General features: G+C 47.8%; 1 protein-coding gene across 1 annotated transcript; it reads right to left on the bottom strand.

Moving 5' to 3' along the window:
- Nucleotides 1-9,422: 9,422 nt before the first annotated feature.
- On the bottom strand, nucleotides 9,423-16,434 carry LOC703029 (M1-specific T cell receptor beta chain). Its single transcript, XM_077997898.1, has 9 exons — nucleotides 16,426-16,434; nucleotides 16,228-16,307; nucleotides 15,387-15,666; nucleotides 15,263-15,317; nucleotides 15,008-15,121; nucleotides 10,704-11,090; nucleotides 10,191-10,208; nucleotides 9,943-10,049; nucleotides 9,423-9,651 (listed from the first exon to the last, which is right to left on the bottom strand). The coding sequence occupies exons 1-9, from the start codon at nucleotides 16,432-16,434 to the stop codon at nucleotides 9,631-9,633; spliced, it is 1,071 nt and encodes a 356-aa protein (XP_077854024.1). The 3' UTR covers nucleotides 9,423-9,630.

Raw genomic sequence — 16,434 nt, 5'->3', positions numbered from 1 at the left:
GGCCAACGTGGTGAAACCTGTCTCTACTAAAAGTACAAAAATTAACCGGGTGTGGTGGCAGGCGTCTGTAATCTCAGCTACTTGGGAGGCTGAGGCAGGAGAATCACTTGAACCTGGGAGGTGGAAGTTGCAGTGAGCCAAGATCATGCCACTGCACTCTAGCCTGGGTGACAGAGCGAGACTCTATCTCAAAAAAAATAAAAATAAAAATAAACATACACTTAGAAATTTTGATGGTGTTTTAGGTTTTAGGTTTTAAAAACTGTCCTGTTGTACTATCTTCTAGCCCTTCCTTTGTAGCAAAGACAGACAGATGGTGATCCAAGAGATACACGAGAAGAGGACTGTGTGTGTAATGGCTGAGCTCTAAAAAAGAGAAATCACTTGGATGGAAATGAAGGAGAGGAAAGGGTTGATGTGGATGGCTGGAAAGAGGTTCGATGGTTACCTTGGCAACTGAGCTTCCTTCCTCATCCCCATTCCTCCCTAGTTCTTGTTCTTAAAAAGATTTTCTTTCTAATGTCCCTTCCCCTCCACAAGGGGGCACAAGATGTCTTAAAATACTCTATTCTGGGCATCATTTAACCTAGATGAATCCAGAAGTGTGCATATTTCTAGTATCATTTAATCTGAAGTGGAAAATCTGAGACGTAGACACAGAGTGATCAAGAACGTACAGAATAATGCCCAAGGGTTCCTATTGAGCTTTAAGGATCAGCTATGTATTAAGCAAGTACTGTGTGCTGGACACAGTGAGCCATTTTAAGGGTTATTAAAAATATATATATATATACTTGAGATAGTGTTGGGCATAGTCATAGCATGATTTAGTCAAATCACTTGATTTTTAAGTCTAAATTTGCTAGTTGTTATGAACTTGACCTAGTTATTTAATCTTACTAGCTTTCAAGTTTTTCCCCTCCTATAAAACATGCCTCATTGAATTGTTAAGTGTATTAAATAAGATGGTGTTTATAAAGTCCTATTACAGGCTCTAATTTTCAACAGGTATTATTTTCCTCTCCTTAAACTTACAAGATTATTTTCATTACAACTTACCCAAGAGGAAGACTTATTTAACACATTTCAAATCATAAGCTACAGGTATGTAATAAATATTAATATTTAAAATGCTAAACATGCTTGGATGGCAAAACCATGAAACTTGAACCCTATGCTGTGCCTATGCAGATGCTGATTCTGTAGGGGTGTTATGCAGCTTCAGAATCCTTCTTAATAGAGAAATGTCTCAGGCAATCACCACTAGTCAAGTAGAGCTAGTAGAGACTTGAGGCAGATTTTCCCTTCCTGTGATATGCTGCAAAAATTCTGGAAAACTTCACAAAGGACATAAAATTGTAGCTAGGTTTAGCTCTTTAGGAGGCTAACAGTTATATAAGCAAAATGACATTGCAAGCAAGAGAGTCAGTTTGTGTAGAAATGTGCAGGTCTGTGTGAATATTGTAAGTTTTAGAGAATTTGAAGAAAAAGAAGTCCTGATCATTGCACAGAGCATCCTACAGACAGGTGAGCATTGAAAGAGAGGCTTGAAAGCCACCTAAATTCATCAGAACAAATTAACAGCCTCCATGTTATCTTCTCTTATTCATGCGTGGCTGTTCATTCCCATAACTGTTTCCATACCATTTAGGACTCAGAAATCCACAGTCGTTATAATTCCAGGGGACAAAGGAAAGCAGTTTAGGATGGCCGATCCTGTTCAGACGTGCCATCTCTTGCCAGGAATTCATGAAACTCACTTGCCCCTTTAATCAGATGAGGCTGTCTCTTTTCTAGGAGAGCTTCCAGGATTTGCATCTGATTTTGCAGATGTGCCAGGATGACTATGTCCATACGTCTACTTCCCTGGCCAGTTGCACATGGAAGATTCAGGGCCACATGCTGGTGGCCAGAGGCACTGTGCCCAAGATGCTTCACATAGATCTCAGCCACCCACGGGACTTATAAGGAGATACTCTTGGGCCTCTAAATAGATCTCAGCCACCCATGGGACTTATAGGGAGTCACCCTGGGGCCTCTGGACAGTTTGAGGAAGATGAGGAATGCCCAGGGTTGGGAAGCTGGTAACACTAAGATTAGGCAACTTCTTATTTTTGCCCAGGATTCTGTGGTTTGGGATAAGAATGCTACAATCCCTTGAGCTCCTGCAGAGCAGGCTTGACCTATTATATACCTAGTAAATTCCCACTCCCTACTTTGGGGGTTTCTGTATGTCTAGTTTTTCATTCTGTCTTGCATTATGTTCTTCTAAGATGTGTTAGAAAATACTCATCACACAGACCTTACAGGCTTTAGCAACTAGAGGATAAAACTACAAGGAGCCAGTCAATGCAGTGCACAAACACTGGCTCAGACATGCAGGGACTGTCCATTTTGCAGTCTGTTGGTTATCTAGGGCTCTCTCTCCTGTGACTCATCAGCACCTCTCATTACATGAGTGGAAGGAAGTGGGAGGATGCAAGTGGAGGGAGGTGGAAGGGAGTTTGGGGGGCAGGTGGGAAGAGAGAGTTGCCTGAGTGATGTGGGACCAAAAGGGATCCCAATTGGGTCAGAGCAGTTATTGCAGTTGTTTTTCATTCTCCACTATCTTCATGGTGCCCACTGTGGCCTTTGATCTTGTGCATAACCTCCAGCAGGTGTAAAGATGTGCTGGGGGAGGGGAGGCCTGCACATGGATCTGGGATACCTAGATTCCCCTCTAGAGACCCTGTCCCCTCCCCTCTGAAGTTCTACTTCCACTGCCAGGATGCTAACCAGGGGCCCAGGTAGAAAGAGCAGCATAGGAAGGGGTTGGGTGCCGGATGCGGTGAGTGTGGTTCTCATGATGCTCTGAAGGAGGGTGGGTGGAGGGAGTGACTTTCACAGGCACCCCAGATGTAGGACCCAGTAAATGTCAAACCACATCCTGTTGTGACTCTAAGAGATGGAGCTAGGGCAGGTGGCTGTTGTGGCTTGGTGCTGATATTACTCAGAGATAAACAGCCCGGCAGCCAGCACTGGGCTCAGAACCCCCATTCCTACCCCAGTTGTCAGCTATAACCTGAAAGACTCCAACCTACACCTCATTACTTCCTACCTTTTGATTCAGGGCCACTGTCCTTTTTAACACAATTTTCTTGTCATTCATGATCCTAGATCTCTTTACTGGAGGAGGGCCAGGGAACAGGTGTCAGGGCTCCAGGTGACTCTTGCTAACTGTGGGACTCCAGTGCCAGTGCTGTCCCCTTCCACCATCAGACTGAGACTATGTCACGGATATGTATGATTTGAGGCCAGGAACAGCTCAGCTTCTCTGAGTTACCATCCTCTTGGTACTTCAGAGACCGCAGGCTTTGAATCAGAGAATCTGAAGAGCAGAGTTTGAAGATTCTTAGAGATCACTTTACCCATTGTCCTTATATCACAGAGGAGGACATATAAGCCCAGAGAATAAAAATGAGTTGTTCAGAGCCATGCAGCTGGGGCCAGAGAAGGACCAGAAGCTAATTCTCTGTGTTTTAGCAGCTCCTGGACTTCAGATAAGGCTTGAGGAATGCAGGCTGTATGTTGAGCTGTGATCTAGCTATGAATTTTATGAATCACTCATATAAGAATAAATCAGGCAAGATGATCATATATGAGATGGCATGAGGATAGAGGGATAAATATAATGAATCACAAAATTAGAATCCTGCAAAATCTTGACAGGTTGGAGAGATAAGCTGAATAAACATGATAAACATTCTCTCCCTCCTCCCCCACCAAACAGAGAAAACCAGCTGTATGAACACAGGAAGGGGAATATGTGGCTCACAAGGAGGGTATGTGAAAAACACCCAGGGGGTGAGTCAAAGTGAGCTCTATGAGTCAACGGGATGATGAGAGTACAAAAAGTTGATAAATTGTCCTAATGGAACCAACTAGCGTATAAGATGTTGAGAAGAGGAGGCAAAGTTCCCTCTTTACTCTCTGTAGGTCAGAACCCACCTGGTGCCAGGTCAGGTCCTGTACAACACATTTCTAAAGATTGAAGGATAAAAACAAACTTTAATATTTTCAGAAGGGACTGGTTTGGCCATGGAAAGTAGGACGTGCTCAAAACTGTGCCCTATAATAACAAAACTGAGAAAACTGAAAACGTTTAGCCTGAAAAAAATCTTCATGCTAGTAGTATTTATAATAACACCTACTACTTACTGATGTTGTTCTAAAAGCTTTACATGTTGTGTGGGTTAAATTAGATAAAACCATCTTATGAAGTTGGGCTTGTAATTGAGCTCATTTTACGGAAAGGAAAACTGAGTCTCAGAGGTGATCACCTGCCCAGGGTCACGTAGTTGATAAATGGCAGAACTAATGCTTAAACCCAGGTCTCTGCATTAAAACATCTTCTTTGCTATGATAATGTTTTCATCCATCTACTACATGCTTTTTTCCATTCTGAAAATTCAAGTTTTAAAGTTTCTAATGATTCTGTCTCGCATAGGTTTACGGGTTCTTGCCAGAATATGAGCACTCTGTTGCATGTAGACATCTGAGAGGGCTTTTGGGGGAATATGGGGTCCCAGAGATAAGTGAATAGCAACTGTAGGTTGGCAAAAAGGAGTTGAGAATTAGCTTTACATGTTGTGTGGATTAAATGCTCATATTCATAGAGGGCAGTTGAGATCAGTTGCAAAGCAAGCTGATAAAAATCCTTTGGAAATAGTCACAGGTGTAGGCTCATTTTCAGATCCTTTTTGCTGACCTACAGAAGCCATTCACTCATTTTTGGGACCCCATATTCCCCAAGAAGCCCTCTCAACAGAGATAAAGACTACGGATAGAGATGGGAGAGAAAGACATGTAGCTGAGTCTGTAGGAGAGGGGGATGGTGAATAGAAAATATCATGTCTGTTGGAGGGAGATGGTTCAGGGAAAGACCAAGTTCTGCCACAATAAATCTTAAGGACAGGCAGAGATGTAGGGATGTTAAGGAACCCAGGAACTTCAAATTCACAAACACAGAGAGCAAGAAAAGAAAGGCTTCCAGATAGGAGGAAAGAATATTCAACCCTAGAATAAGACAGGGAATATGTTGTGTTTTGAGTCTAGGTAGGTTGGGTAAAGTCTTAGGTTATGGGGTCCCAAGGCTCAGAAATCAGCTTTTGGGAGCCACGGGAGTTTGCCACAAGCAATGGAAATGAACTGTAATTAAAACTGTTGGCCATGCTTCATGCCATTCTATACTATGAGTCATCTTATATAGTATAGGGGAGTTTCCAGGTGAAAGTAAACCTGGGGATGAATCTAAGATGTCAGTAGAGAAGCAGAAAATGGATTCATTCATGGGTCCATGGCAAAGCTGAGTTCACCTGTGGGTTTTAGCCATTCCCATGATCTCCACCAGCATCTCCCAACACCCCTAAATGAAAAAAACGGCTAGATATCTTTGCTCAGCGTTACCTGAGGAAGAAGTAAAAACACATTTTTGTTTTCACTATGCAGCTTCAACAGAGGTCTCAAAGCACCAATATTCCATTCCCACATTCATTTATAACCAGAGAAACCTCACAAAGATTCTCCTATATAGGACATTTGGGGCCGTGTGTCACACAGACTGTTAGGGGCTGATGTCAGTCTATCTCCAGCCTTCCTTTCTGGGCCACTACAGAAGAAAAAGGAGGAAATGACTCAGGGCAGGAAATGGAGACTTTAATATCTATTAGGATCCATTGCCCTTAACTCAAACTCTTATTATGAAATCACTCCCTTGAGAGAGAAAAAGCCTTTTTCTCTTGGACGGTCCCAGCAGCTCCCAACCATCCCCACTTGTCCACCTTGTGTAGCCCAGCAATAAGCCTAGTAGTAGGAAAATCTCTATGGATACTGGTGCTGGTGGGAAGATTCTTCCTCTAGGGAAGTGATGGTGACTGGAGCTCTGGGATGCCTACGGGAATCCCATTTCCCCCACAAAGAAGTTATTTTATTAGGCGACCAGTTGGATGACCCCCTTTTTCTTCCAATTTCCCAGATAAATCTGTAAAGGTCACAGGTGAAGTTCTTCTCTTTAAGAGCTACCCCATGGTAAGTTCAGCGAGAACTTGGGGTACCCTGGGCATTCTTCCAGAGACGCGTATCTTGTAACTCTTTTCAATAAGTAACCACGCTTTGCTCTGCGTTGCGTGTCACTTGTGTAGGATGCTGTTGCCCCTGCCTTGCCCTATATTCTGTCCACATAGTTTCTTAATAGGATAATGCTTAGGTCAGCCCTGAGGTTTGAACCAGTCAACAAGTCCAGGTTGATGTAGAATCTCGTTAGTGCCTCCCTTTGCAGGAATAATGCTGCACCCAGAAACTCCCTCAGAGTCTCTCCACTGGAGGGGCCTTGTGACCATTCCTGGTTTACACCTCTTGTTCCAGCATCCCATGTGGCTAGTGGCCCCTTTCATTCTCAATGGTATCTCAATTCTTACAGTAAGTTATATGATTGCCCTACATCTAAGTCATCTTTTCTCAGTGTTACCTGAGAAAGAATGGAGAGGATGCCCAGAATTGGCCCAGAAGAATCCACTTCGATTCTAGAGAAAGAGGCAGGTAGAGGCAGAAGAGATTCACTTCCCAGTGCATGTGTGCTGAATGTTGGTGGTGTTGTTTGAGAGAGACAAGGAAATGGCTGTAAAAACTTGGGAAGAGGAACCTGCCCTGGGTCAAGTAGGGTGTCAGGAGGACCAGATGGAGCTTGAAGCTCTCTCCATCTCTGTCAAGTCCTCTGGACTGAGAGTAAAATGCACATGGCCTTTTATCCTCCAGAGGAGATTTCATTCACCTTGGTCTGGTTGCAAACTCTAGGGTACCAACAAGAAACTCCTCCCACATCCTCCCACCTGCTAATGCCTCCATTTTCCACATCCCCAAGATCATGGCCACCAAACTAACAGATACCATCTTTCTTCTACAAGGTGTTTCCCCCTCCCCACCTCCACTCTGATCTTGCACTACAGCTGCTCAGCCCCTCACAGCTCTGCTCACACAAACCACTATCCTCCAATGCCTCAGTCCTAGCCTGCGCCCTCTGGCCCCCACAACTCTGCTCTCTCTGAAGTACTTCCTTGTTCCCTTGGCTGCTCCTCCTCCTGTCCTACCTTTGTGAGGAGCCACAAGGATATGCCTGCTGCCTCCACCCAGGCCTAAGGAGTGGGAAGCATGCTTTGTGAATGCTGGTCTAGGGCCTAAAACCTGTCCCCTTTGTTTTAGGCTTTTTTTTTTAGCCAATATAAAAACAAACCAACACATATGTAACAACAATAGCCAATAAAATACCGTACTGCCATTTGAGCAATCTAGAGATAGTTACGACTGATGGAAATGACTGGCATGTGATGAGTTTCCTGGGCCCCATCCCTGCTGTTGGCACATCCTTTCCTGGTCTTTGCAAGCTGCCACCAGAGAACCCTCTTCTCCAGTTCTAAGATCTCCAGTGTAGTGGGATGAAGAGTGTTCCCCCAGAATTCATGCCCACTCAGAAACTCAGAATGTGACCTTATTTGGAAATAGGGACTTAGCAGGTGTAATTGGTTAAGATTTCTCAATAAAATTGTTCTGGATTTAGGATGGGTCCTAAATCCAATGACCTTGCCTTGAAAAGAGAAAGGAGAGGGCAGCTTAAATGCAGAGACGCAGGGAAAAATGCCATGTGAATACAGAGGCAGAGATTGCTGTGATGCTAGCACAAGCCAAGGAGTGCCAGAAGCCATCAGAAGTGGGAAGAAGCAAGAAAGATTCTCCCCCAGAACTTTCATAGAGGCTGACCTGCTGAAATCTTGATGTTGTATCTTTGGCCTCCAGAACTGTGAGAGAATAAGTTTTTATTGTTTTAAACCCACCAGTGGTACTTTGTTATAGCAGCCTGGGGAAGCAAAGACACCAAAGCATTAAGGTGTCTTCAGTGTGTTAGCATGGGCCCTGCCCGGAGTTTGGGAGAAGCTGCTCTACGATCACCCAGACACCAGGAGCAATCCCACCATCCTGGCCACTACTTGGGAAAAGTTTCTGGAATTGCCATCTTCACAACAGAACATGCCATGGTTTCACCACTCATAAGTAATTTGATCTGTAATCTTCAGTTTCCACATCTATAACATAGGGAAAATAATACCTGCTTCTGGGATCATGGTATAGACGCAGACAGCACAGGTAGCAGTGTCCAGCCCAATGCCTGAAGCAAGCAGGCTCTCAACAAAGGGCTCCCTCCTCTTTCCCACCCTTTCTCTGCTTTCGGACTTCGCTTCTCTTCCCTGACAGTCTGCCTCAACTAATTTTGATATGGCCTCTCTCAGCCCCTCTCACTGTTACAGGCCCCCTTTTCTTTAATCCCATTCATGTAGTGTTTTACCACAATGCATTCAGCCTGTATGCAGAATTTACCTTGTCAGGATAACTGTCTTTGCCCAAGTAGGAGCAGTTAACACCTTGTGTTTGGAGTGATTGAGTTTCCATTCATCAAATGCAGAAGCCCATTGGACGGGCTACTCTGAACATAGCACTTCGGCCCCCACTGGGCCCTATGTCCCATTGCTCCTGACTTGGTGTGTCTTGCTCCTGGGAAATCACTCATCCCCAGGCTTTACGTATCAGTTGTCTCAACTCTGCCTTCTCTAGTATTTCAACCTAGACATGCAGAGTAGCACTCAATTTTAAGCCCAAATCCTGAAACAAGATAAGCTGGAGGTGTTAAGACTATACACGAATGTATATAACATGTGACACTTTAATCTGGAATTGGGAAATGACTAGATATTGTTGTTGTTTTTTTTTTTGGCGGGGGGACGAAGTCTCGCTCTGTCACCCAGACTGGAGTGCAGTGGCGCAATCTCGGCTCACTGCAAGCTCCGCCTCCTGGGTTCACGCCATTCTCCTGCCTCAGCCTCCCGAGTAGCTGGGACTACAGGCGCCTGCCACCACGCCTGGCTATTTTTTTGTATTTTTAGTAGAGACGGGGTTTCTCCGTGTTAGCCAGGGTGGTCTCGATCTCCTGACCTCGTGATCCGCCCACCTCAGCCTCCCAAAGTGCTGGGATTACAAGCGTGAGCCACTGCGCCCGGCAATGACTAGATATTGTAACCCATAGGCCTGCCCCAATCCTCTGTCCTACACTGGGTAAGGGGTTGTGGTTTACTGTGTGCCTTCTTCTCTGTCCTCATCTTGCTGGTTTTCCAGAGCCCAGCCATTGCCCTTCAGACTAACCATCCAGTGGGGACCCAGAATGCCTGGGTTTGGAAATGGTGTTTGAGGACTTCCATCAGGATGAACGGGAGAAAGCAGCATAGGGTGGAGAGAGGGCTAGTCACTTTGGATGCCGAAGTGGATGCTGCTTTCCCTAAATTAGAAGATAGGTCAGCGATGAGCAGAGCTCCACAGACACTCCTGAAATGCAACCAGGCTCAGCACAACCATTTTTTATTGGTTTAGTCTTTTTCAAACTTGGGGGTCGGGAGCTCAATCTTCAGGGAAATAGAAAAAGAGGGAAGTATTCACATAAGGAGATGAGAAGCAGAGAGAGAATCACTTTTAGGAACACAGATTGGGAGCAGGTACAGGAGAATCCTGGGTGAGGATGAAGAATGACCCGGGATGGTTTTGGAGCTAGCCTCAGGAATCCTTTCTCTTGACCTGCGGAAGAGAGGACATTTTCAGGGTCTCAGGGGCTATGGCGCAGCAGGGATAGGGCAGGGGAGGTGGGCTCTGAGGCCTGATTTGAGTAGGGTTCGCTGGCTGTCTCCATCCTCCAGTGATGCATTCTGTGATATTCCCTGCATTTTCTCCCCAGTCTGGTTTCATTATGGTTTCATTGAGATGATAGGATATATTAGGCTGTGCCGTGGCTCTGAGATTCCTTTATGCCCATGTGTGATGTTCCATCCCCTGCCCCCATCATCTGGCCGATCCCACCCTCCTCCTTACCATGGCCATCAGCACGAGGGCACTGACCAGCACGGCATACAAGGTGGCCTTCCCTAGCAAGATCTCATAGAGGATGGTGGCAGACAGGACCCCTTGCTGGTAAGACTCTGTTGACAAGAACAGAGAGCATGTAGGTACCTGTGCACAGGTAGCTCTGGCCTCCCTCACGCCCCCATGTCTGTGGATTCTCCATGCCCTTGTTAGAGAGCAGAGACGGTGAAAGAAAGAAAAACGAGAGACTCACTTACCAGAGGTGAAGCCACAGTCTGAAAGAAAACAGGGGAAGAAAAATGGATGAGAGAATGCTGCTTTGTAAGGACACTGAGCCTTACATCACAGATTCACAGGCCACAAGCACATGCATATCAGATGGTACAAAGTCAGCCTCCTTTGATAGCCCTGGTTCTGTCTCCCTCATGCTGCTCCAGTGCCAGCGACGTGGTCACTATGATCTTAGGAAACCAGGACCCCAGAAGGGGATGGGCCACACACCACTCAGGTGTTGAGCTGTATGGCTTGTCCTCAGGGGGACCTGAGAGCTGAGCTCTAAGGTGTCAGGACCTGAAGGAAGAATGAGCTTGAGGTGCTCCATTCAGCCTCTGTGCTTCTTGGGGAGGAAGTGCACACTTCCTTGATCGTCCCACCTTGTCCACTCTGACTTTCTTCTGGATCTAGTCTTGTCCTTTACATGGATCTTTTTATCTTCCCTGGTAGCTGGCCTCACCCAGTCTCCTCCAGGCATCTCCCCAGGCCCCACTCACCTGCTCTACCCCAGGCCTCAGCGCTGATCTTTTGGGTGATGGGCTTGTCCCTGTCCTCGGTCCACTCGTCATCCTCCGAGAGCCCATAGAACTGGACTTGGCAGCGGAAGTGGTTGCGGGGGTTGTGCCAGAAGGTGGCCGAGACCCTCAGGCGGCTGCTCAGGCAGTATCTGGAGTCCTCGAGGGCGGGCTGCTCCTTGAGGGGCTGTGGGTCCGTGCTGACCCCACTGTGCACCTCTTTCCCGTTCACCCACCAGCTCAGCTCCACGTGGTCGGGGTAGAAGCCTGTGGCCAGGCACACCAGCGTGGCCTTTTGGGTGTGGGAGATCTCTGCTTCTGATGGCTCAAACACAGCGACCTTGGGTGGGAACACTTTTTTCAGGTCCTCTGGAAAGGGAAGAGGGGATAGGGCTAGGGTTGTTCTGTGAGCTATCTGGTCTTGGTAGGGGCTCTGTGTATGTGAGAGAGAGAGGGCTGGGAAAGGACCATAATGAAGCACAATTATGTTACTAAGTCCTCCTTGCTTTGGAGTCACCAGCCTATTCCTCTTTGATGGTTCTACCCCTTCCTTGCTTGTCTTTTGTATCCACCCTATGGGTTGGCACTATCCATTGTCTGTCCATCTCCCAATTAGGCACTGCCTAACATTCTAGGCAATGTCTCTTCATTGCCATTATTTGATTTCCTCTCCATCAATAACAACTTGCCTACCTACTTCTCACCATTTTATGTGGTAGTTTTTTAACTGGAGCAAGGGATTGGAACCCCAAAAATCAAGATCCAAATCCTAGAACTTCCTTTGTCCACCAACAAGACTTTTAAGACAGAAATTCCTATCACTTTTTTCTGCTTGTGAAGTATGAATCACCGTTCTGACTTTGCAGAAAGTGTGTGAAGGTTAAATTATGTACGAATTCAAAAAGCCCCCTCCCAAGGACGTTATTTATATAAAATCTAAGGTGCTAGGAAGGAAGGGGAATCTGGGATGAGGGAGGCATTTTGGAACTAGGGACTTTCTTTAGATTTACAAATGGACTATTTTTTGCTTAGGACAGCCTTTGGTTTTACAGTGTGTTCATGAGAATGTGAGGTTTTTTCTTTTTGTGGTGCATGATGTCATCTTATCCATTCCTCTGCCTCCAGGTACTCCTGAGTTTTCTCAGCTCAGACAGATAGTATCTTCCCTTATTTCAAAATTAGGGACCCTTCAACCTTCTGTGTCCCTTTGCATCCAAATATTATATGTATTTTTTTTTCTACTAGCAAGTTCCCCAAATAAACATCTGATATGATCAGAGTAATTTCTTGCTACTAGTTGTGTTGATACAGTTTCTGTCCTGAGCATATCCTTTGTAGATTCTTAGGGATGACATGTAAATGCATCCCCTTTAATCCCTGAGGAACCTTCTCATTTGGTTGAATTACTTCTTTTGGACCTGCCCTCCTACTAATCTTATCTTTTTTTTTTCTTTTTCTTCCCATTGATTATTTTTCATTTCTGAGCAACTCTATTAAAGTGAAGAAATATCAGTCTTAGGAGAACCTATTCCAAATCTCCTGGACAATGGAGAAAATTTATTCTGACATTTCTTCAGATTTGTGTGGATGTGACCTCCTTCCTGGGTCCCCATGGGGCCTCCTGCTGGAAGGGCTCTCTGCTTGGTTTAGTGCGCTGCTGTCACCATTTTGAAATCCTAAGTCGTTTTTTCACAAGAGCCCCCGCATTTTCATTTTGAGCTGATCCTGCAAATTCTGTAGCTGGTCCTGCTTCCCATCATGTCAATTTCCCTTCCTCCCCACAACTCCTACCTTGCTAATTACCACTATGCTTCTAAGTCTTTACTAGCTGGGCTGGGGCTAAATGATGATATCCTAACTTCTATCTGCAGCACTTTCTTTCTTTCTGCTCTCAACCTGCTTATTTTCACTCTCATCTCAAAAGCCCTGGCTCTGGGAGTCCACCAGCCCTCCAGAATGCACTCCTTTGATCTCTTCATTTAGCAAACACTCAGTCCCCATTGTAAAAATTAAAAATGTCCCTTGACCATGCATGCTGTTCTGTAGAATAGTTACTGATGCAATAGGCATGGTGAATACTAGCCGCCTCTCACCGCACACCAACACACTATCTGTACATGAGGGCAGGGGCAACTCTCCTGCATTTGTGAGTCCCTGTGGTGTGGGGCTTGTCTCTGTGGGCGTAAGTGTGTATACTAGTGAGCTTCTGGTGTAAGTGTGTGGACTAGTGAGCTACTGGTGTAAGTGTATACTAACTAGTGAGCTTCTTGTGTAAGTGTGTGTACTAGCAAGCTGAGGGTGTGTGTGTACTGAGCTTCTGGTGTAAGTGTGTACTAGTGAGCTGCTGGTGTAAGTATGTGCACTAGTGAGCTGCCGGTGTAAGTGTGTGCACTAGTGAGCTGCTGGTGTAAGTGTGTGCACTAGTGAGCTGCTGTTGGCCTGTGCTCTACTTGTGGGTTGGGTTCACCTTAGGCAAAATTGTGATGTTTGTCTCACATCTTCCCAACCCACCTCTAACACAGACACAGCCTTACTCCATTTCCATACTCCAGATCCTGCCCATCCTTTGGCACTGGGCTGACCCTTCCCCCTGCCTCCCTAGTGACCTCCTAGGAGGATGGGGAAAAGAAGCATTGAATTACATCAATAATCTGTGCACTCTACATGTTGATTCTCTTTTCTTCTTCACAGCAATAGTAAGTGGTAGGTATTGTTCATTATATTTTATAGTTGAGGAAACTGAGATACACACATTAATTTGCCCAAGGTCACCACATCAAAAAAGAACCAGAGGTTCAAACTCGGCCTTTATCTGGCTCTCAAGTCTGGGTCTTTTCTGCATCCCAGTTGACTGCAGGAACCCTACATTTCCTCTGGATACACTTCACTGTAGCTGAGCCCTATTACACCCGGCTTAATGACAGCCTAATTACAAGTGGTACAGGTTAATATACCAATATCGTGAGTTCTCTTCTCTGGCCTCAGGGCAGTCCTCACCAGGTAACGTTTAGGGCCCCTTTTCAGCTCTCAGGGCCTAAAATCTTCCAGAGAATTTTCCTTGTCTCTCAGGCAAAAATATCCGCATTTTAAATGTGTGTTTGTGGCAAATGAACTCCCTGAACATCTGGGCTGTTTATCCTAGAATACTTAGTCTGCTAAAGGGAGATTTCAGGATAGGGGAGGGAGCTACATGGAGGCAGGGGTGGTAAGTATACCCCAGTGGCTGAGGTTATGTGCCCTACTCTCAGGTCAGCACCTCTTTGCTGACCAGCCCATGGGCAAGCATGAATACTGTGCCCTCACCCTGGACCCAGGGATCTCTGGCTTAGGAGGAATAGGAACCAGGAACAGGAGTTTTAAGTCGGATTATAGATCTACACTTGTAAAGAGTAAACTTTCATTCTTTACTGACTCATGTTCATCTCTCTTTTTGGCCTCTCTGTCCCACTTTTGTTTGGCAGGCTTTTTCTGCTGTGTTCTACTGCACCCTCGGCTGCAGGATTTCTGCCACCTGACATCCACCCGCCTGCCCGCAATGCTGACCCCTGCCCACCCGCACTGCTCCCAGCCCTCTCAGCTCTTTTTGCCTACCAGTAGCAGTTACCCACATTCCTACCCATTCCCCAAACCAGGATTTCCCTTCGTCCTCTCCAGTTTCGCCTCTCCCAGAATCCTAACAAATTCTCTCTTCTCTATCGTTCGCCTTCTCTCTAAACACCCCAGAGAAAAGATTAAAAGCGGCCTCGCCCTCTGCTCAGCTTCCCGGACTCTGAGCACCTGCCCACCCCCTCCCTCTTTCCCAGTGTCTTCCCAGGAGCGGGGAGGTGACGCTGCAGAGCTGACCCCGGACACGCAGCTCCTCCCGCTCCGGACACCCAGCTCCTCCAGCTCCGGTCTGCCCTCCGACCCCGGGGACCCAGGGGCTGGGAGGTGGAGAGACGCCCGAATCTCACCTATGACTGTGAGCCTGGTGCCCGGCCCGAAGTACTGCTCGTAGGAGCACGGAGGTGCACCCCGGCACGCAAACCACTAAGGCTCCCTGAGCTCCTGCCCACCTTGGGGACCCAGCCCAGGTCTCCTAGCACAGGGCGGGACCAGGTGCCGCGAAGCAGCCACCTTCCACCCGGACCCCGCCGTCCGGATGTTCCCGCGGCAACTCACCCAGCATGGTCAGCCGGCTGCCGGCCCCGAAAGTCAGGACGCTGGCCCCAGAGCACAGCCAGGGGACTCCCCACAAAAACGGGACCCAAGCCGCCCGCGCCCGCGCCCCTGCGGCCCGCGCTCACCGAGCACCAGGAGCCGCGTGCCTGGTCCGAAGTACTGGGTCTCTTGGTCACGGCCCCCGAGCCCCACACAAAAACCCGAGCGCCGTCTCTCCCCAGGTCCCCCGGCGCCCCCAGCTTACCCAGCACTGAGAGCCGGGTCCCGGCGCCGAAGTACTGAGTGTTTTGGCTCACAGCCCCGAGACGCAGCACAAAAACTGGCCCTGCTATGCCCCCGGCCTCCCCGGTTCCCGGGCTTCCGCGGGAGCCCCCGCTTACCGAGCACTGTCAGCCGGGTGCCTGGGCCAAAATACTGCGGATCTGTGCTCACAGCCTGGAGGCCCAGGACAAAAACCGGTGCTGCCCGCCCTGCTATCCCAGACTCAGCTCGGGTCCTTCCCACCGCTGAGAGCCCCATCGCCCTCCCAGCACCCAGAACCAGGAGTCCTCGGCCCAGACGCCCAGCAGCGCCTCTCAGCACAGCCCCTCTCGGAGCGGGGCAGCTGCTCAACTCTGCCCATCCCGCCCTCTCGGAGCGCTCCGGAGCCCCAACCGCCTCCTTACCCAGCACGGTCAGCCTAGAGCCTTCTCCAAAGAACAGCTGCGCGGTGTTAGCACAGCCCTGGGGACCCTGGCGCAAACCCCGCTTTCCCCGAGGAGGGCCCTGGATGGCCCAGTGTCCACTTCCGTAAGAACAGGGTTCTGGGGTCGTCCAGGCTGGGCAGCCCTCCCTCTCTCCCACCTGGAGCCCCCTTCTTACCTAGCACCGTGAGCCGTGTGCCTGGCCCAAAGAACTGCTCATTGTAGGAGCACAGTGGGAAGGGGCTGCCCAGAATTCCTTCTCCTTCCCCACCTCCCTTAGCACGGGTGGAGAGCACACCCTCCCTCTCTTTCCTGAGCCTGTCTCTTCCTGTCTCGAATTAGCTGGACACGGTAACGTGGATCTTGCATGAGGTCACCACCAATTTGCAGAGGAGAATCCACTTGGCTTGGGGACAACACAGTGGATTCGAAATCTGAAGGGGCATTGGTGGTACTGGAAAGGCTGAAGCTGGGCGATGTTGCAGGCTGGACCTTGCCTCTTCCTAGTTGTATGACCTGTAACCTCTCTGATCTCAGTTTCCTCATCGGAAAAATGGGACAATATCTTTCCCTCAGGGTTTTCATCAGTCTTAATAAATAATGCATGTGCAAGTACTTTGTCAAGAACAAGTTTTATTAAAAGTGCTGAGTGATAATCCCACTTCGCTGTCTTGGCCTTCTTATTTCTAGGAAGCTGAGTGTGGACAGGAAGATGGACAGGGGCTCGCTGGGTTGGAGGACCCTGCAAGACAACAGCTGGGAACAGCCCCAGAGACCTCTTCCCACCTGGTAGCTGCATTCCCTGGGCTGGGTGGGGATGTTTTTGGCAGCAGGGTTTTTTGTAAAAGCACCTCCTCTACCTGAATCAT

This window comes from Macaca mulatta, chromosome 3, assembly GCF_049350105.2.
Source record: "Macaca mulatta isolate MMU2019108-1 chromosome 3, T2T-MMU8v2.0, whole genome shotgun sequence".
Lineage (NCBI taxonomy): Eukaryota > Metazoa > Chordata > Mammalia > Primates > Cercopithecidae > Macaca > Macaca mulatta.
Note: the sequence above shows the minus strand (reverse complement) of the source record. Positions and strands in the feature narration are given on the sequence as shown.